At 46.7% G+C, this 22,273-nt stretch overlaps 1 protein-coding gene across 3 annotated transcripts in view; it reads right to left on the bottom strand.

The window, feature by feature from the left end:
• LOC146860497 (uncharacterized) overlaps nucleotides 1-22,066 on the bottom strand; it is a 574,354-nt gene extending 552,288 nt beyond the window's left edge. For all 3 annotated transcript variants that reach the window (XM_085644405.1, XM_085644406.1, XM_085644407.1), the window contains exon 1: nucleotides 21,852-22,066. In XM_085644405.1, coding sequence (XP_085500531.1) covers nucleotides 21,852-21,930 — 79 coding nt within the window. In that variant the 5' untranslated portion in view covers nucleotides 21,931-22,066. The remainder of the gene's footprint in view (nucleotides 1-21,851) is intronic.
• Between the last annotated feature and the right edge of the window lie 207 nt (nucleotides 22,067-22,273).

Raw genomic sequence — 22,273 nt, forward strand, 5'->3', positions numbered from 1 at the left:
AACATTACTGTTGTATCCTAGTAACCGTTGCTAGTTCCACTGTAGAGTTCTGCAAGAGGTTTCCCATGCGGTGGAGAAAGCTTCGGTTGCTGGAGAGGGAGGACGTTTGAAGGTGTTGTGCCTACTATCTGAATAAACATTCAACTACCATATGCGGCCAATGTTTCCTTAAAAAATGGCGACGAAAAAGGGAAACAGATCCACAACAATGTACTCATGACTAAGATGAGGTTGTAAAGTATTAGGGGGGGCCCACATTGTGGAAGAACTCTGGCACTTTAGATGTGTAGGCAAACAACTTTTATTCTTTAATTTACAAGATTCATGGAGAGCGCCGGGAGACGTCCGATCAGCTCCTCGGCTCCGCGTTAATAATCGTCCCCCAAGATGGCTGCCGCGCACTACGTTATCACGCACACTGTGAAGACTAGAGCGCGACACTACATATCTCCCCCCTTTACGGATATACATTTCACACATAAGATAATGTCTCTCAGGCTACTTGCTGTTGGACTTGTTCCCTTCTCCCATCTCAAAGTCTCTGTACTTCAACGGTCCTACCACAGCTCTGCCAGTGCGGGTGTGCCTCATGGAGTCTTGGAAGTGTACTCGGCTACTTCTTGGGAATTCCTCGTTCCACATCTTTCTACACTCCAGGGAACTCCTCTGCACGGCGACCTGATGGTGCTTCCCGAATGTTCCTCAGCTCCGGGATCACTCCTTTTCTCTACTTCCTCTTCTCTCTCTCTTTCTCTGGTTATTCCCGTTCCTGCTCCCACCGGATTGACCTCCATATCTTGCATCCGGGGAGTTGCTGTCTGTCCACTTTCTTTTTCACTCCATTTCAAGATCTTGTTGCATTTGGACATCCTATCCTGGGACCAAACCTTTCCGTCGCTCAGCAAGGCTGCTCGGTTGTAGACTTCCTCCACTTGCATGGGTGCACTAAACTTACTGTCGCCATTCCTTCTTAACTGGGCTAGTTTGACTCGAACCCATTCTCCTCTCTCTAACTCCGTCTCCTTGACATTTCTCCTTCTATTGAAGTGTTCGGTATATATTCTCTGTGCCTTTTCCGGATTGTGTTGCACTACAGCTGGAGACCACTTGCTCGTGATTGTGCGCTCCTTCCAGACAACATTGTCCTTCGTGAATGGGTCTCGACCTCTGAGAATCTGGAAGGGGCTGTATCCTGTGCTGGTCGGGGTAATCCTGTATGACCACAACATGCACTTTAGTTCTTTCTCCCAGTCCTTCCCAGCTCCTATTGCTGATTGTATCGAGCCCATGATGACTCTATTAAACCTCTCGGCTGGTCCGTTCCCTGCTGGATGGTATATGGAAGTATGTTTGACTTTTATCCCATTCCTTCCCATGTACGCATTCCATTTTTCCGACGTGAACTGAGGCCCATTGTCACTTAGGAGAGAGCGTGGATTACCTTCTCTAAGGAAAATGGTTGTGAGAAATTTTAATATTTTGTCAGCGTCCATGTCTTCCTGTATGTCCACTTCTGGCCACTTGGAGTCCACAAGTACCGCCACGTGTTTCTGGACTCCCTGGTTATCCAAAATTGGCCACAAGATGTCTATTGACAGATCTTCCCAAGGGTTGGTGGGGTTATCGATTTTCCCTAAGGGTGGACGCATCAGGCTTTGGGACTTGTCCGCTCTTTGGCATTGATCACACTCCCGCACGTGCCTCTCTACCTGGTTATCCATTGCCGGCCACCAGTACATCTGTTTCGCCCTGAGCTTCATTTTCACAATGCCCAGGTGTCCTTCATGTATGATGGCTAATAATCGTGGCACCAGCGTGTTGGGCGGAACTACCTTTTCACCTCTCCGCAGGAAGATCCCTTGGTCACATACTGATAACTCCTCTCTCATTTCATTGAATTTCCTGAGCGCTGCCTCCACGTGTCTTTTCTCTGGCCATCCCCCAAGTGTGAGCCGTTTGACCGCCCGATGTCCGAGTCGGTCTCGTACGCTTCCTTCCACTCCTGTTCGCTTATCACTCGTTCGTGATCTTCCGTGAACGCCACTCTGATGTCTTCCTCCTCAGATTCACTCGGAACTTTCTCCATGGCAGCGGCACGACTGAGGTAGTCTGCTACTTTATTTCTGGTTCCTGGGATGTGTTCTACATCATACCTGTAATCCAATAATTTCAAAGTCATGTTCGCAATGCGGGGGCTTGCATTAGCATATCCAGATGATGTGAGGACTTTGACCAGAGGTTTATGGTCTGTTCTTATCCTGAATCTTGTACCCCATAAGAATTGGCGGAACTTTTCCATAGTCCAGACTGCCGCCAACATCTCCTTTTCTATTACGCTGTACTTTTGCTCCGTAGGCGATAAGGATCTGGATGCGAAGCTGAGGGTGGCTAGTTCCCCTTCCTTCGTCTCTTGCATCAGGACCGCTCCTAGGCCCCTTTCACTCGCATCTGTCGTCAATACTGATCTAGCTTGCTGATCATATCTGCTCAAGGGAACTGCTGTGCTGATATCTGTCTTGATCTTCTGGAATTTTTCTTGAGTCTCCTCTGTCCACTTGAAGGTTGTTTTATCCTGGAGGAGTTGGCGTAAGTGGTGTGTCTTAGTGGCGAAATGCGGTACAAATTTACTGTAGAATTCAGCCATGCCTAGAAATGATCTGACTTCTTCCTTGGTCCCCGGGGATGGTGCATCACATATTGCTTTGACATTGGATTGTTTAGGTGTGATGCCTTGGTCGCTGATCTCATGCCCTAAGTATGTGACCGATGTCATCCCGAACCGGCATTTGTCCCACTCTGCTGTGAGCCCATTGCGCTCCAAGACATGTAGGACTTTGGACAACTTGGCGTCATGGACTGCTTTGTTCTTGCCCATCACCAAGATGTCATCTTGGAAATACTGAACTCCTTCTACTTCTTTGAATAGTTTGTGCATGAGTTTCGGAAATACGGCCGCTGCCGAGGCCAGACCGAATGGCATCCTGCGAAACTGGTAGCATCCGAACAGGGTTATGAACGATGTCAGTTTTCGGCATGTGTGGTGTAGGGCTATCTGATGGTAGGCTGATGTGAGGTCGATGGTAGAGAACCATTTCACCCCCTTGGTCTTCGCTAGCATTTCGTCTATCCTTGGTAGTGGAAATCTTTCTACTATTATGTTTTTGTTCAATTCCCTCAAGTCTACACACAGACGCACCTTGCCGTTAGGTTTCATTGCTACTACCAAGGGAGCCAACCACTCTGCACTGGTTATCGGTTCTATGATACCGTTGTCTGCGTAGTTCTTGTTGTACTTTCTCTCTGATTGCTAGCGGGATATTTCTCACTTTGTGGCACACCGGTTTCGCATCTGCTTTGAGATCGATCTTATGTGTGAATTTGGTTAATTTGCCAACCTTGCCTCCAAACACTATGGGAAATTCATCTTTCAGTTTTCCTGCGACCGGTTGTTGTTTTTCGCTGGTCATCAGGACTTGTGTGGCGCCTCTGGGGTTCAGTTGTATTCCCAGATCTCTTTGGTCGATCCACCCCAAAACTGAAGGGCCTTTCTCCGCCACGTATAGTTTGCATCTTGCTCTTCGTTCCTTAAATTCGAATTTCAATCTCCTGTATCCAACCATAGGAATAGGGTCTCCTGTGAATGTGACTGAACGAATATCTGGGGGTTCCATGTGATGCCCCAGGTGCTCTTTGAAGTGTTCATCCCATACCGTTCGTTGTATTATGGTGTACGGGGATCCTGAATCTGCCACCATCTTTATCGATATACCTCCTATCACCAGGTCGCACTGGGGTTTCTTGGAACCGTTGCAGTTGATCCCAAGTATGTGTTCTTCTATACACAACACGCCGTCTTCTTCTTCTTCACCTTCACTTTCCGCCTCTGTCTCTTGTGCAACGTATTTTACTGCTGCTCTCTTTTGCTTACGGCAACATACTTTCTCGTAGTGCCCTACAATCCCGTAACACATACATTTGGCTCGAAAGGCTGGACATCGCTTGTCGTAGGCTGGATGTGACAGACTGCCACACCTGTAACACGTGGCCTTGCTTTCATTACCCGGTTTCTTTGCCGGTGCTGACTTGGGCGTCCATTTGGCTTGTGCTCTCGTGTTCCCCGTAGCTCCCTTGCCTTTTTCCAGTGGTTCTGCTTCGGTGACTTTGTTCACCATGGGCCTAGCGGTTGTCTCTCTCTTCGCCGCCTCCGCACATCTTTTTGACAGCTCCGCTTTCTTCACCATGGCTATGACTTCCTTCCAAGTCGCGTCTCCATTTACCCACAGCTTGTCCTGGATCGTCACGTTCGTGGTGTGCATTACGATCTGATCTTTGATGAATTCATCGTGTAACGTGCCAAATTTACACGTGGCCGCCAATTTCCTCAACGCTGCCACATATTCGTCTATGGACTCCCCCACTGCCTGTTTCCTCTGTTGGAAGTTGTATCGGTCTATGGACGTGCACACTGCTGGCCTATAATGTTTATTCAGGTCATCAATAGCATGCTGGAACACGTCATCTGCCGCTTGTCGTGGAGTCGGGACTATGTTCTGGAACACTCTGATGCCTTCTGGACCTAGGTTGTGAAGTAATATCCTCTTCCTTCTCTTGCTGGGAAATTCTTCTCCATTCTCGTCCTCCAGGGCTTCCAGATAGTTCATAAAGTATTCTCTCCAGTCTTCCCACTTCATTGTTGGATATCCTGGTTATGGTAGGAAGGGAATGGGTGTCGTGAGTGAGGACGGTTGAGCACACATTTCCGCACTTCTTCCCGATGACTCTTCTTCACCCCTCGGGCTGCCTGGCGTGCTTTGCCTGGGTAGGCGTGGGGGGCTCTGTTACGATGCAGCTCCACCCCCTGGTCTGTGTTCTGCTTGCTCTGCCAGGGCCTCAGGCGTTCCGTCTGTCTTCCGCGAACGAGGCACCTAGCCTCTGTGCTTCCCGGTCGCTGTCTTGACCCCCTGCTCCTCTCACTTGTGGGCAGTGTCTGTCCTGTTGCGTTCGCCCCCTTCCGCTTCTCCACGTGCCTTGGGGTGTGGCTAGGTGGTTACTTCCCTCCCCTCTTGCACGTGGCTGCTTGCACCGGCTACAGTTGGCTTATATGTAGCAGCTATGCTCTGGACTGTACTTGCGCTAGTTTGGCTTAGCGCTACCCTTCTGCCGCGCTCTCTTTACTGTCTGTGCCTGCGTGAGTCAGCCTCTACTTCCTCGGGTTGCAGGTGTGCTGCCCCTTGTCCCACGTGGTTTCTGGGCTGCTCCTTGGTGTTTTTTCTATGATCCCCAGCCTCGTCGCCAGTTGTAAAGTATTGGGGGGTGGGCCCACATTGAGGAAGAACTCTGGCACTTTAGATGTGTAGGCAAACAACTTTTATCCTTTAATTTACAAGATTCACGGAGAGCGCCGGGAGACGTCCGATCAGCTCCTCGGCTCCGCGTTAATAATCGTCCCCCAAGATGGCCGCCGCGCTCTACGTCATCACGCACACCGTGAAGACTAGAGCGCAACACTACAGAGGTGGAATCGATTTCCTGAACCTAACAACCCCTAGCCTCTTGGAGTCAATTGTGTGCCAGAGAGCAACTGACAATTATTAAAAGTCGATTAAGATTCATGCGGCACGGATATTGACAGGTACCTTTGTAGTGTGACCAGCCTGCGAGTACGAGTGAGCCCGAAGCATTGCTTATTAGGGAGTGTTTATCATCAGGATTTTGTGCAGCGAACTGGGAACCACATGGGAACTACACATTGCTTGGGAAAGTTTATGTTGCCTGGAAGGATTGTTGAGTGCTGCGTGCTCAACAAGTGGTCTTCAGGTGAATTTGTGTATTTTGCGGTGTCCAGTCACGTTGTGATTCACTGCTGAGACTTGTGTACATTTAAAAAAGGAACTTCCCGGCACAGTATTCCAAGGCGCGTGATTGCGTGTATGCTGTGAGGAAGTCATACACTGCGTGAGTGCCAATCGTACTTCACGGAGGTCTGTCATCACGCTACGCACCTACGTCATGTTACGATTATGTGTGACAAGGAGTTGACAGCATGAGTGAGAACTGTTACCAGGCAACCACGGCTGTTATCTGATGCTTTGGGCAGTCGGTTGTTTTGAGTGTCTCGTAAACTACTGCACACTGTAAGAAGCATCCGGAAGGCTGAGGAAGTCTGAGGAGGGAAAACTCTGCGCAACTGATCGCCAGTGTACTCTTGTGTGCGAAGGTGCTACAAAGAACATTTTGAATGTTGAAAAGTGAACATTACAAACACCTCTTTGACCAACGGTGACTACTTTATTTATTTTAGTTTGTTTTGTCTGCCTAGACGTAATAGCAGTAACTTAATCAATAGTTTTTTTACAGTGTGTACCTTTTCCTCAACATAATTGTAGTAGAAATGGAGATGTCGTCAATAGTAGCACCCCCAAAAATTTTACAAAACCCTTGGGTGCCTGGAACGGTGTGGGAGGATTGGTTAGAGTCCTTTGAAACTTATTTGGAAGTAATAGGTCGGGAGGATTTTATAGCTTCCCGCAAATTAGCCTTATTGAAACATAATTAATGAGTAGAAGGCAGGAAGGTCTTTAAGACATTGCCTACACCTACTAGTGTAAATTCGACTAATCAGGAATGTGATAAAGATGAAGAAGGTGAGGATGTAAGGGGTGACCGTATTGATGAATATAGAGTAGTATTCAAAGCTCTGGATGAAAATTTCGGTTACAAAAACAGCATTGTAGTAAGAGACACAAATTCTTCTCCAGAGCACAACAGCCAGGGGAGTCTGTGGAACAATATATTTCTGTGTTAAGAACTTTAGCATCAACTTGCAGATTTAGAGACTTACATGAAGAAATTATAAGGGACCAATTCATTAAAAGAACTAGCAATATCAAAATACAAGAAAAATTACTTGATTTAAAAGACCCATTGCTACAAAAACCATAGATGTAGCAAGAAGAGTAGAGAATACATAGAAATACATCCAGGAGTTGAACAGCGATTATACCAAGGGGGGCGATTCCAATAAACTATCTGTGGTTGAGAAGAATATGGTTAAAAAGAAAGATAAGACTAGTGTCAAAGGGTCTTCCACCAAATGTGCGTATGTGCAAATCGGGTTCACCGGATGGGTGGAAACGATCTGTACACAGTGAAGATGAGTCAAGTAGTGAAATTGATGCCGTGGAAGTTATGGTGGTGTGCGAAGATACCATCAATGAGATTCTTGAAGACTATAGACCAACTAAATGCACTTTGGAAATTAATAGAACTAAAATATTTGTTTGGGCAGATTCATGTTCGCCTTACACCATCATCGGCAAGGACACATGGAAAAATGTGGAGGGGGTGTAAATTGAATACTCCGGATATAGAACCGGTTGGTTATTGTGGCATTAAACTTCCATTGTTGGGATTTTTAACTGCAAATTGTCCAAAAAAACACGGATATTGAAACTAAAGTATATGTTGTAGAAAAGGGTAGGGCATTATTGAGTTGGTGCGAACAAAAAATATTGGGAATTGTACGAGACCCAAATCACCCCCAACAGGTATTACTAACAGAAGATGCAGAGAAATCTAGGTTGAGTGCCAAGTATCCTAAATTGTTTGGGGATAAGTCAGGTTGTTTAACCATATTTGAGCACCGAATTCTGCTGAAACCCAATGGCATACCATGTGCACACAAGGTGAGAAATGTGCCACTTGCGCTCAGAGGTAAATTGAAGGAGCAACTTCATAGGTTGTGTGAAACACAAATTATAGAACCCATAGAGTCATCCGAATGGCTTAGTCCCATTGCTTTAGTGCGCAAGTTGGATGGAAATATGCGCATTTGTGTGGATCTGAGGGACCTCAACCTCAATATTTGGGTTGATTGCTATCCATTCCCTCACATCAATGAGATGGTATTGTCTGTTACCAATGCTTAGTATTTCTCTTTATTTGATTTATCCAGTGCATACCATCAAATACGATTACATCCCACGTCTAAACATTTAACATAATTCATAACTCCTGAAGGTGCATTTCAATTCAAATAGATGCCCTTTGGTTTAGCGTTTGCTTCTGCAATTTTTCAGAGGGTAATGTGTAACATTTTAGGAAAAATGTCAAAAGTTTAAGGGGCATATTATCAAGGGCCTTATCTCCACTTTTTTGGCTTTAAAAGCCAAAAAGGCGGTGATAATGTTTTCGCCCTATTAACAAGAGGGTGATAACATGCATTAGCGCATGTTAGCACCCTTTTACCCGACGCCTCCCTTTGCATCTCTAATGAGATGCAAAGTGGGCGTCACTGGGCAGAAAAACCTTGTAAATATCGCTGATGTGCACAACGCGATATTTACAAGGAGGCCCAGGCATTTTTGCAGACGTTAGTTTTTGGCGAAAAACGCTCTTTTCGCCAAAAACTAACATCTGCAAAAATGCTGACTTACCTATACTTTGTATTGGAGGTGGATTATGCTGATACGACCACGGGGTTGTATCAGCAAGGTTATCGTCGATTTCCATGGAACATCGCTGGTTTTCCAGCGATGTTCCATTGAAAACAACGCTATCGCAAGAATAATTATCGCCAATGCGCTATGCATTGTTCATACAGCGCTAGCATGGAGATAATTATCTGCGATAGCCGGCGATAACAATTCTCACGCACAGAACGTTGATAATATGCCCCTTAGTGTTTCAGGATGACATGCTAGTTTGGGGCTCCAATCGTGCACAACATGATGAAATTTTGGATAAGACCCTAGGAAAATTGCAAGAGGTGGGTCTGATGGGAGGTACCAGCAAATGCAAGTTTGGCATCAAGGAAATTGATTATTTAGGACATACTTTGTCTGGCGAGGGGGTAAGACCCAAGAAAAAGTTATTGGATGTCATCGAAAATGAACCTACGCCTAACGATAAAGAACAGTTACGTTCATTCTTCGGGTTAGCCGAGTTCTACTCGAAATTTGTTCATTGCTTTGCTGACAAAGTTCATGTTTTAAGAGAACTAATGAAAAAAGGTAGCAAGTTTGTGTGGTCGTGTCAGTGCCAAAATGCCTTCAATGATATCAAGGAACACATAATAAAAGCAGTAGCCTTAAAACCTTTTGACCCGCACAATCAAAGTATAATTGTTGTGGATGCCAGTGCTTATGGATTAGGGGCTGTATTGAAGCAAAGGGACAAGGTCAAGAATGAGTAGTGGCATTTGCTTCACGCACATTGAAGGGAGCGGAGCCCACGCATTCAGTCATTGAAAACGAGGCTTTAGTGTGTTGTTAATTATTTCAAAACTTATGTTTGGGGTACTCATTTTGAAGTAAGATCTGACCACAAACCGTTGATTGATTTATTCACAATTAAAGGGGCAGACAAAGCAACACCCAGAATTGCTAAGTGGTTGTACAGATTATAGGGTTATGATTTTATGTTGAACTATGTCCCTGGCAATCGGAACATTAATGCCGATTGTTTATCTCGCGTGCCTTTGCGGTGTATGGATGAAGATGATGAAATGTTTGAAGAGTGTGTTGTGGCCAGTGTAGATGAATCTTGTAATGGTGCCATAACTGAGCTTCAGTGGAAACAAGCAGTAAGGGAGGACAATGTTTTGAAGCGAGTATTGGAGGAAATGTCCAAATCGTCAAAATCCAGGCTATGCCTGAAGAGAGATTTTGAAGAATTTGGAATGATATGGTCAGAACTTTCTGTTGAGGATGATGTGGTATGTAGGAATGGTAGATTGGTGGTACCAGGGAGATTACGGTCCAAGCTACTTGAGTTGTTGCACAAAGGACATAATGGTATGTCAGGCATAAAAAGAAGAGCAAGGGAGACTTTTTGGTGGTCGGGGATGGACAGAGTTATGGAGAGGTATGTGCGGGATTGCATAGATTGCCTGTGCAGTGACAATTCCCATCAATCTGAAGAATCTCCCATTGTATCAACCAAATTACCAGACAGACCATGGCAGAGAGTGGCAATGGACAGCAGTGGTCTTTTCTTAGCCAAGGGAGTGAATTACAAGTATGCACTTGTATTAATAGATTACTATTCTAAGTGGCCAGAAGGGGCGTTTACGGGAGAAATTAAAACAGCTAATATAATTGATTTTTGTGATCTAATTTTTCGCAGGGAAGGGTGCCCTGAAACACTAATTACAGACAACAGGCCACAATGTATTGCGGTTGAGTTCAAACAGTATCTAGAAAAAATCATCCTAGAGAAATTGGTCTTGTTGATAGATTTAACAGTGTGTTAAAGGAGTGAATACAGTTATGTGAAGGATCTGGCGGACATTGCGAAGAAGCGGTCAAGGAGATGTTGTGGAGCTACCGCTGCACACCCCATTCTGTCACAGTGGAAACTCCTTATATGCTTTTGAAGGGTAGACAAGCAGGTGCCAAAGGTCTCACCGGCATGGATGTTGAGGGATGTGACACGAAGTGTGGATAAGAGGAGGTTGGAATGCAGGGTAAAGGAGTATCACGATAAGTATGTGAGGAGACACAATGACAGGTTGAGGAGGGGACCATGTACTTTCATCATTGGTGATTGGGTGAGGAGCAGCAGAATGGGCACTCAAAAAGTGGGATTATCCAAGTGGTCTAAGCCAAAGTGTGTGGAGAGGGTGTCTGGTAATAATGTATGGTTGGATGATGGGAAGAAGTGGAATGTTCATAGAATCACACTGCGTAATGAACTTGAACTGAATGTGTGGTTGAGGAAGACTGATTGAGGTGCGGCAAGAATTTTAGAAAATTGCACTGCTTTGAAAAATAAGAACAAACCTACCAGATCTATGGCCATAGGTAGTGATAATGAATGTATTAGGAGGAGGCCCAAGTGGCAAGATGATTATATATGTTTGCAAACATACTATTTTAGGACTTGCATGTCAGTATCCCACAACAAGATGATTTACAGTAGTATGTTTGTTGTGAGACTATGATACATATTAGCTGTGTGGCACATGCATTCAGTTATGTTATTAATTGTATCATTGTTCATTGTATATGGTTTTTTTGTTGTTGTGGGAAAGGGAGATGTGTTGTATCCTAGTAACCGTTGCTAGTTCCACTGTAGAGTTCTGTAAGAGGTTTTCCGGGCGGTGGAGAGAGCGTTGGTTGCTGGAGAGGGAGGACGTTTGAAGCTGTTGTTCCTACTATCTGAATAAACATTCAACTACCATATGCGGCCTGTGATCTTGCTTGAGATCAGGAAACTGAAGAGCCAGGAAGGCCCACAATTCTACCCCTTTTCAGACACCCTCAAAACACCAAGATTGATGCCCGCTCCCCGGTGCAACAGAGGACATTTTCACAACACAATACACAGAACAACACAGATAACGTCACGGCCTACCAAGCCTCAAACTCTTTAAAACAACGGCCCGTAGCACTGAACTGCAGGAACTCGGGGTCACGCAGGGTGCCACTAACTAATATCTGAATTTGCGAGTACCTAAGAAGCTAAGCACCCTAAAACAACTGAGGAAAGAGGCCCCCACAACGACACCTAAAGAGCAGGCAATCAGAACTCTGAACAGCACAGAAAAGCAACCCAACAACCAGCTAGCCCTACCGTCCCCAGGAATCTGTCAAACTAGAAGCATAGCCCCCACATGGGTAACAAGTACCCAGGAAAGTAGGGCATCCACCTAACTTTTACCAGCTACAGATCAGCCACGCTCCCCGATAATAACTTAACAAGTCAACGAGACCCCCGGTAGTCTTACACATCGAGGAGACCCATCAGGAAGGAAATAGCCAAAACCCAAAACACTTTGCTGCTCATGCAGCTCTAGGATTATGGATGAGCTCTGTCCAGTTCCCAACTCAAAATGTTTACTGCGTTCAACTCACGCCAGCCATTCAAAAGTGGACCAAGAGAGGCGTTCCTCACAAGAAAAAAGCCAATTTGGCTGCACACGGTTAAATCTTGTCTTCAGCAACGCACAAGGGCGATACAATAATAAGACTGAGATGAATATATCCCCGCGTCCGCCACCACTTTCATCTTTCGTCCTACTTATAACTCTCGAGACTCCTGGGGCATTTTAAACAGGTCCAATATACTAAAAATCTGCTTGTCTCTCCCAGGCTTCGACACACTAAATAGCAAGGACTTGGACTATATAGCTTTCTGGCAGCCTAGACCTGGGGAGAACAGGGAATCTACCGAAACACGTTTTCTTGTCGTCAAAATTAAGGCCTGTCTACTGCAGCACAGCGCCCTGCTGGACGAGTGGGTAATCAATTCAAAAACTTTATTCGACAATTAAGTCATAAAAGTGTCATACGTCAACCATTTACATCGTTACGAGTTAAAACAAAACATAATTATCAACATAATTTTTATACTTAAACGCCATGAGTTGCGCTATTCTCCATTTTTAATAAACAGTGTTGATGCCTATACATCCAAATGGATAGAGACATTTCATATTTATACAACAATGTTTAGTCCACCTCTAGAATAAACAATCAAAACAACAAGATATCCTAGACTAAAGATTTTGTATATATGAATGGATAAATATATGAACAAGTAAATAAGTAAGTACGGGCGCCTATTCGTTGGGCACTTTAGTATTGATCTGTCTGGACCGTATTATCCAAGCCCACTTTATATATTTTTCCATTGCTATTGCAATTGTCGGGCTCGGATCTGTACACAGGATTCTTATGGCCTCCTCATGCCTTTGGATGCCTATTAGTCGACAGACAGGTAGTACCCATTTTTTGCGTGGGAGCACAGAAAGGGGACAAAAGAACACAAAATGACTCAAAGATTCAATCGTATCCAAACACTTGGGACATTTGTCCTGGGGCCCTTTAACCCATTTAGATGTAAAAGTGCAAATCGGGAGGGTACCTATTCTAAACTGGAAGTAAAATTTACGGTCAGTTGGTGCTTCAATCAAGCCCCAAAATGGTTCCTGTCTAGGGTAGGCCTTAATTTCTAGGAATATGGCTGTTAAGTGGGATGTGCTCCCCTTAGAAACTGATTCCAAACCGATCAATTCCTAATACTTAGCTTTAAGAGTTTCTTTTGAAGGGAACACCGCATTTTGGGGATCATCCCATAGGTTGCTCCATCCCAGTCTATAGAGTAATGATTTTATAGACCTCAGCCAGTCTATCTTATGAAAAAGATCTTTTTCCATAATATCCTTTAGGCCCATAGCATAATGCTTAAGCTCCTTGGTTGACCAAACCCTACGTCAATACAGCAGAGGCCGCAAATTAGCTGTGTCTTGTAAGGGTTTCAAACCAAGGTCCCAAAAAAGAGGTAACAAGGGTGTACTTTGCGGCACACCGACAACTTTCCGAATAAACTCGCTCTCCATAACGTTCAAACGTTTTGGGTTATTGCCATACCCCCATAGCTCAGAACCATATAAGGACGAGCTGCGAATCTTCATCGAGTATATCTCGAGGAGTGGGCCAATTGGTTGTGTCTGCGAGGTTTTGAATCTTTTTAAGAGGAAACCTGTCTGTTGTTGGAACTTCAATATAGACAAATCTAATTGGCTTTTCCAACGCATATTCTTCTGTAGCGTGACTCCCAAGTAAGTGAATGCGTCAACCTGCTCTAAAGGAAAACCATTCATAAGGATTACACCATTGAAGGGTTTGTGAGACCTACACGGGTTAGGACCGTTAAGGACCATAAACTTGGTCTTGGCAACATTTATTTCCAGACCTTGTAGCCAACAAAACTCTTCAAAGCCCCGGAGGGTAAGCTGCAGGCCACTCGGAGTTTTAGAGATCAGCAAGGTGTCGTCCGCGAACATGAGGACTGGAATGCGATTACCTGCCATAGCCGGGGCATCCGAGGGGACCCGGGAGAGGAATTCGGCCACCCTGTTCACGAAGAGCGAGAACAGGGTCGGTGCCAAAACACAACCCTGACGAACTCCTCGCTCTACGGGGAAGGACTCCGTAACCTCACCCTGCCGTCCCCACCGTACCCGGGCAAAATTGTCCTCATGCAAACGAACGACCAATGCCAACAACTCCGGTGCCATCCCCAGCCCCTCCAGTACTTGCCACAGTTTGCTACGCGGAACTAGATCAAATGCCGCCCGCAAGTCGACAAACACTGCGTACAGAACCCCTTTTCCTAAGACCACGGTCCTCCAATAGAGGACAATAAACCTGAAAACCTGGTCTATAGTGCTGGTTTTTGGGCGGAACCCAGCCTGGAGAGGACTTAAAATATTACTATCCTCCATCCAGGTCTGGATTCTGCCCAAGACCAGCCGGCCCAAATTTTTTTGCATGGCATCAATCAAACTGATGGGCCTGTAATTACTGGCCAGCGATTTATCCCCTTTTTTTATATATCGGGACAATTTCGGCACCTTTCCAGGATTGGGGAATGTCCATTCCCTGAGCTATAGCATTAGCTAGATGGATGATATATAGACGCCATCTTTGTCTATTGTGCAAAATACGTCGGCCGGGATACAATCCATGCCGGGTGCACGTCCCTGGGTTACCGTATCAAGCGCCATATCAACCTCCTCAACACCAAAAACAGGATTATTGTAAAACACCCTCTCCTGGTGAGGCATACTGACTTCCTCAACACCTTTTGCATATTGTGGCTTGAAAAATTTGACCCAGGACCTCTGGGGAACATGATTGTGCAGGCTGTCAGTAATTTCACCCCTCTTCCATTTAAATGTATCCCAAAACTTTTTCTGATTTTTGTCAATACATGCTGTCTTTAGGTCTTGCCACTCGCTCTCTTCCCATTCCTTTTTTGCTTTCCATTGGATCTTTCTATAGGTGTTGCGAGCTGCTTTAATCTTGCTTGGATCTTTTAATTTCAGAGCAAGCCCCAGATCACTACGAGCTAGTTTACAGGAGGCGTTGTACCATACCTCCTGTTTGCTTCTAGGGACTTTTTTTCCTGAAAAGGGTCTGCAAAAGCAGGATTTAAGGTTGGCAAACAATTTTTCATGTATTTTCTCAATTACAGCTAGAGGTTGACTTTTAGTACCTCCTGCCATTATTGATGTCAGCGCGTCTTCAACGTTAGTTTTAGTGCTGTCTAAGAGATCAGGATGCTCTGCAACTTTATGCCACTTAAGGTGGCGTTCATCATTTGATAAAGCAGCAGCTGGACATGCCATTTCAGAAACTCGATCCATTCTATCTCCCAAACCCAAATTAAAAGTACCAACTAATGGATTGTGGTCACTTTCAATCCGTGACATAACCACCATATCCACTAGGGTATACCACATCTTCAAGTGGACCAGAAGGTAATCTATGTTACTTGCCCTGGTACCATTATCGTATGTTTTGCTACATGTCCTGTCTGATATGGTTCTGCCGTTTGCTGCCCTCAGTTGGTTACCCAGGCAAAACCCTTTCAGATACAGGGCCGCCTCTGTCCATTTGCTGACTGCCTTTATCTCAAGCTGTGGGACGCCCCATCTAAGGTCTTCCTCCTCTGTTAGAAGCATGTCATGAGGCCCCAGTGGCTCGAAAGTCGTATTAAAATCTCCCGCAATCAATGGGAGCACATCAATGGGGCTGGATTCAACGAGGGTGTTTAGTGCTGAAACCACCTCCGATCTTTTCCCGCCTGGTAAGCCCCTTGCATACACATTATATATAACAATTTAAAAATTTGGCGGGAAATTCAACCTGATTCCCAAAATGTCATTATTCTGAGTTTGGACAGGTTGGATGTTACACTCCAAACTTTGTTTAATCCAAATAACCAAGCCTCCTACTGGCCGACCCTTGGCCCTTTTCTCCGCTGGGACAAAAAAATTCAAATAACCCAACATAAACACGGGCTCTAGTGACCATGTCGCCTGAAAAAGACAAATGTCATGCTCGTTAATAAAATCTGACCAAAGAGGAGAAGATAGTTTAGATCCCACGCCTGCCACATTCCAGGATAAAAACGTAATGTGACCTGCAGCATTAATACCCCCTTCGTCACTCCTTATATTTAACATGGGAGGAGTAGCTGCACCATTCCTAAAAGGTAGATTACCCACATTACTTAACATTTCTTTTTGTGGCACAACTTGTAGGCCTCGTTCCCCAGCCCCGATAGTATTTATTAGAGCAGAAAGCTCAATATCGTCTCTGTTACTATCTATTATAGACCACACACCTTGCTTTATACCCTCCTCTATCTCTCGAGATACAGATTGCTTTTCATGATTGGGATATCCTCTTCCATCGTTCAGTCAATCACAGTCCGCTAACCCGGATAACACATCAAATCTATTAATGGACCTTATGTCCTCCAAAGAACATCCATTTCTCAAAGGTCCCCCACGTGTTACCCCTCCTGGGGGCAGAGATAGGGGAGCGTAAAAATAAGACAGTGGCATTGTGCAGATTAAAGATGAAGAATCATCCTGGGGCCAGGAGCAGATATATTCCACACAACGCCTATCCCTGAAATTAATGATGATGCAATCCCCCTTTATCATCTTAGATCTCCTGCCCACCCAATTTACTCTTCTAGCGTACAAAATTTCAGCACACATATGGGCCGGCAATGGTCGCTTAACATTGAGCCAAAATGTACATTTTTCTTTAGGTCCCTATAAGGTTCCCTTGTTCCATTAACCAATGGTGGAACCCCTGTTAACACCACCACATAGGGGGCTGCTTCGGGGGGTAGATGTATGTCAATTAAGCCTGATGAAGCCTGCGCTAAAGGCTGTACAGGTGTTGGCTGCTTGGCAGTTCTAACTCTACCTGCCCCGGGACTATGTGATACAACACGTGGTGGAAGATGTTCAGCTCTTGGCTGATTGCCAGCGACTGAGATAGCTTGTGGCACCTTCGAAATAGGGGGATTATCTTTCACAATACCACTTGTTGGATTATCAGTGGTAGATTTAATCTCAGTGCATTGACCTATCACACAAGGACACTCCTTTTGCAGACCCGCACCCTCTCTACCTCCCCGTGACTGGGCTGAGGCAAGTGAAAGTTCCATACATACAAGCCTACTTTCGATGGAGCCTAGCCTTTCATAAATTGGATCACATAAATTCTTTACAATACTTTCCAATTTTTTCCAAAACATTACATCTGTATCTTCCGCAGTTTTTGTCCCCAGAAGTAATGATGAGTTTGCCCTCGCCTCAGCAGTTATAGGTTTAGAGCATGGAACTATGTCCTTCCTTGAAACAGAAGCAAGGTCAGGCTTAGCATTTTTCCCAGCGGCAGTCTGTTGGTTTTCCCTACGTTATTTTTTCAAGGTTTGGACTAATTGTTGATGGACAGGAACCGTTTTCACTTTACTGGCAGAGCGGGTCTTTATGCTTGGTAAAGGCTTAGAGATTGGGACCATTTTATCAGTATTCAAAATATCTTCGATTTCACCCGGTATTTCGATTAAGGTTGGGGAACATGTCATTATTTGCCCAGTGCGCTCCTCCACCAGAGAAGATATTGAACCCTGAGAATTCGACATAACAGACTGGCGACACGGTGGTGATCTTATGTTGGCCATGTTTCCCAGAGAAGACCTCTTATCACAAAGGATGTCTAAAGATAATCTTTTTTCAGTTAGTTCTATGTCCTTGGCAAGCACTGATTGTACTCGCACTAAAAAAGTATCTAAAGTTCCCATTAGAGCACCCCCGGGCGATTGCATAGTGGGTCCATCCTTTTTAGCAAATGTATCCATTACTAGGTATTGCTAGCGACCTCAGTTGACAAATATCCCTCTAGAATACAAACTAGGAGCTAGGGCTTACCCTCGATAGTTCGATGACTGCCCTTAATCTGTAGTTGTTAGAGGAGGGTCCCGTTCCGTTCTCTGACGATCTCGGACGGGCTCAGACGGGCCCGCCCTTGGCCCGGGCTTCGCCCGGTGCGCGCCCGCGTGCGTCCCGCGAAGCGGGGCCCGTGAGAAGTCTTATAGCGTCAGGGCGGGAGTACGGGAAGAGGACACAGCTGGTTGCAGTTACGGGGCTGCTGGTCCTCGCAGTCCCGTATTAGATTCCCTCAGGCAGCAGTCACCAATGGTTGATTAGGCAACACCTCCGTTGGCAGCACTCATGAAGTTAAAAATGAGCAAGTTAAAAGGCACGCTAAGGCTCCAGCCACGAACGGCTCCCGCGAAGCGGGGGCCGTGAGGAGTCTTATAGCGTCAGGGCGGGAGTACGGGAAGAGGACACAGCTGGTTGCAGTTACGGGGCTGCTGGTCCTCGCAGTCCCGTATTAGATTCCCTCAGGCAGCAGTCACCAATGGTTGATTAGGCAACACCTCCGTTGGCAGCACTCGTGAAGTTAAAAATGAGCAAGTTAAAAGGCACGCTAAGGCTCCAGCCACGAACGGCACCCGCGAAGCGGGGCCCGTGAGGAGTCTTATAGCGTCAGGGTGGGAGTACGGGAAGAGGACACAGCTGGTTGCAGTTACGGGGCTGCTGGTCCTCGCAGTCCCGTATTAGATTCCCTCAGGCAGCAGTCACCAATGGTTGATTAGGCAACACCTCCGTTGGCAGCACTCATGAAGTTAAAAATGAGCAAGTTAAAAAGCACGCTAAGGCTCCAGCCACGAACGGCTCCCGCGAAGCGGGGGCCGTGAGGAGTCTTATAGCGTCAGGGCGGGAGTACGGGAAGAGGACACAGCTGGTTGCAGTTACGGGGCTGCTGGTCCTCGCAGTCCCATATTAGATTCCCTCAGGCAGCAGTCACCAATGGTTGATTAGGCAACAGCTCCGTTGGCAGCACTCGTGAAGTTAAAAATGAGCAAGTTAAAAGGCACGCTAAGGCTCCTGCCACGAACGGCCAATATACTCAAAATCTGCTTGTCTCTCCCAGGCTTCGACACACTAAATAGCAAGGACTTGGACTATATAGCTTTCTTGCAGCCTAGACCTGGGGAGAACAGGGAATCTACCGAAACACGTTTTCTTGTCGTCAAAATTAAGGCCTGTCTACTGCAGCACAGCGCCCTGCTGGACGAGTGGGTAATCCATCTGTGCTCCCTGGCTCCAGAGAAACATCCTCACTTCTTGTCCAAGCAGACATCTACATGGACCCGGGACACCCACACTCTCACGAGAACCAGTCCATCAGCGCTAATAAGAGCAAGAGGTCCATCTTGTGACTCTCAACCATGCCTGGCGTTAGACTGGATGGCACTGGTGGCAGTGTCTGGGCATTTGATGAGTCTAAATCACAAGTGGTGGGAGTACCTAAGCATACAATGGTAATACCTGCCACGTGAAGGGAGAACTTGGGTGAATTCTAGTATTACTAGGCCTGTGTTGGGAGTAACTGGACATGTGATCGTTTAAATGGGCATGTGACAGCAATGCATCTAATCCTCACATATGACCTAGCCACCCTCTGGCACAGTAACCAGTGTTGACCTCTGGCGTCCTAAGCAGCCTTAACATTTTAAGCAGCACCACTGGCCTATTGAGGAGTCCAGTCATAATTGATCAGGTTCCACTGGCCCATTGAACAACCCTGACCCGCTGAACCCCTGACAGGCTTCACAGGACCAGTCTCTGGAACAATGACTGCCATTGTGCCATACCTGGCCAGCTCACTGGCAGACTGGCCGATCCGGCATCACATTGTTTGCAGCAGCATGCATTATCAAAGCAACGCTCGGATATATGTGGCATGCCGTGGCAGTCCCTTGCTATACCACAGAACCAATTGCAGTTTGGATGGAATCTTTTTTTCTAGCCCAAAACTTTGGATAGGCTATTGGTTGACACAGGAACGGACAGTTTAGTTTCTGACACATTTTTTAAACTGATGTTATTCCTCTTGAAATAAATGACTAATCACTGATATATTTTCATTCTAGCACACATTATCAGACAGGCAAGGCTTCTCCAGTGTGCCAGAATTAAATGAATACTGGACAGCCTGTCGTTCTGCTGAGGCATAATTTTCTGATAGACACATGCATAGAAGATATACTCTTGGCCACCGTCTTATAACCAGAAGCATTGGACACCTTCGTGAGATCCTTTCAGAACCGCACACCCACACTATATATTGTGTTGTGGTATACTGCCAAGCTGCAAAAAAAATCCAGCTCAATTCGTTTCAAAATAGTATTGGAAAAGATATCCCCCTAATATCATATCAGATCATGTCAACGTCCCTGGTGCAAAATGCACCGCTGGTCTCATTGTTATTTGCGAATTATCATGCATTGTCGTATAATCTAATTCGTTTTATATAGAACTCCGAACCCTTGACTAGGGTATCAAACTCTCACACTGGCCTGTATAACAAGAGTCTCATGAAAACATGTATAAACGGGGTGCAGTGGACCGCTCACATCGGTGGTCTCGGGTGTCACTGCACCCGCGGCACCCTTATTGGCAATATCCCTGCCTAGGGAGGGTCAAGCTTGCGTACTCGCTCAGTGCTGGGTGGAGTCGGTATGAAGGTCCCACTTGTTCCAAAATTCACCTGCCGCCCCCGTGTGCAGTTCCCGTCTGCTGCTGGAAGCCTTGCGGCTGGCGGGAGATGCATTCGGTCTCCAGAGCCACGCGCCGCGCTCGCCAGCCACCTCCGGGACAAGGGTTGCCGTAGATACCATGGGGTAGAGCAGGGCGGCTCGTGAAGCTGGTGAGCAGGTACAGAGCTGGCGAGCAGGTTCAGAGCTGGCATTGGACCACTTGGGTTCCTGCCGAAGCCACCGAGCCCGGAGGAGCCCCGACTTCAGAGAGCAATGCAATGCCCCCCAGGGTTGCCAGGCCCGGCTTCCCTTGTAAAAGACACGTTTAATTATTTCCTCGTCTGAAGTATATCGGGACTCAGACATGAAAGTTAAAAAATGCCCCCGCGCCGCAAACAATTACATATCCAATCTTTCTGCTCGTTTACGTTTTTCATTAACACGTTTCCTGTTCTGAAAAGATGCCTCCTCATTGAAAACCGCTAAATGGCACAACCTAATTTGCAGCCTTTTCTTTGGAGAATTTTTTCCACTCAGAATCAAGGTGCACACGCAAACGGACAGTGGGATAGGGTGGGGTGCCCTCGATGTTGGCGTAAAGGTGGTTTCCAGCACCGCAGGTGGGTTGGGCACGGCAGATGGGTTCCGCCTCTTCGCGGGATTTAAATTGGGCTCCGCTGAGCTACCACCCAGGGTCGTGCCCCCACCTGGAGGATCAGAGCAAACGAACGCCTCCTCTGGGTTCAGCCCCCCCCCCCCCCCTCCTCCTCGTTAGTGATTATTTGGCCATGGTTTGCCTATTTACGGGAACGGCTGGCATACATCAGTGCCCCTCGCCTCCACCCTCCTGACTGGTCCCTCCTCGCCCTCTCCATGGTTACAGACACCTGCCGGCGGCCGTGAGAAAGCAGCTGTGAGAGGCATCCCCGGCTGGGGCCTCCCCTGCTCTGCGCGGAAGGGAGCAGGGACCCCCGGGTCCCCTCACACCCACGAACCCAGCATCTTACCCTGCAGCGGGAAGGCGGTCTCGCCCCTCATGCTAGGGGACTGCCTGAAAAAAATGTAATGGTGTCGTGTCAAGGGTTGCATGTGTGTGTACTTTGCGGTGTCTTCTCATACACGTACACGCCCATATCTGGATGCACGTACGCACGCACCCGTAGGCACAAATGCACACACATACAGCCAGATACTTTTCTGTGCACGCTCCTTTTTTTCGTAGAACCAACCCCAAACTCACACAACATGCACATACATGTACGTGTGTGCTTAAAACAACGTTTCATGCACACGCCCCTCAACTACACTCATGCTCATCATACACACGTTTATAGTATTTTCCAAGAACATCTCCTACTCATTAACGCAGACTTCCTGAAAACAGCCACTCGGATGCAACACTGAGCACACAGACTGCCAGCACCGCTTACCTGCTGCAGCCTCGGCCAGGTCAGGAACCGGTGCCGGCGCTGCTTCTTGGAAAAGGTGACTAGAGTGATGGAAGGACATAGACAGGGGGTTTCCAGTGGAAATGTTCGTTAAAGAGATGAGACTAATAGACACTGTGGGTGGAGGGGTGAGGGAGGGGGAGACTGACAGGGAGGGGGTCTGGGCTCCGCTAGCAGCACATTACATGAAGCAGCGATTCTGTTCAAGCCGCACAGTGCAACGAGAGGGAGGGGCCCTCCTCGCGCAGGGGAAAGGGGGCTGTTCTGCAGGGTGGCTGGTGAATGTACCTTGCTTTCCTTGCAGGGTGCTCTACGCCGTTGCACTCCACAGAAAAGAGCAATGAGCATGTCATCCAAAAGTCCCTCTTGCACTTGGAAAGACCTGCGTCAAAGCCGGAGTGGGG

Source organism: Triturus cristatus, chromosome 3_1 (genome assembly GCF_964204655.1).
Source record: "Triturus cristatus chromosome 3_1, aTriCri1.1, whole genome shotgun sequence".
NCBI lineage: Eukaryota > Metazoa > Chordata > Amphibia > Caudata > Salamandridae > Triturus > Triturus cristatus.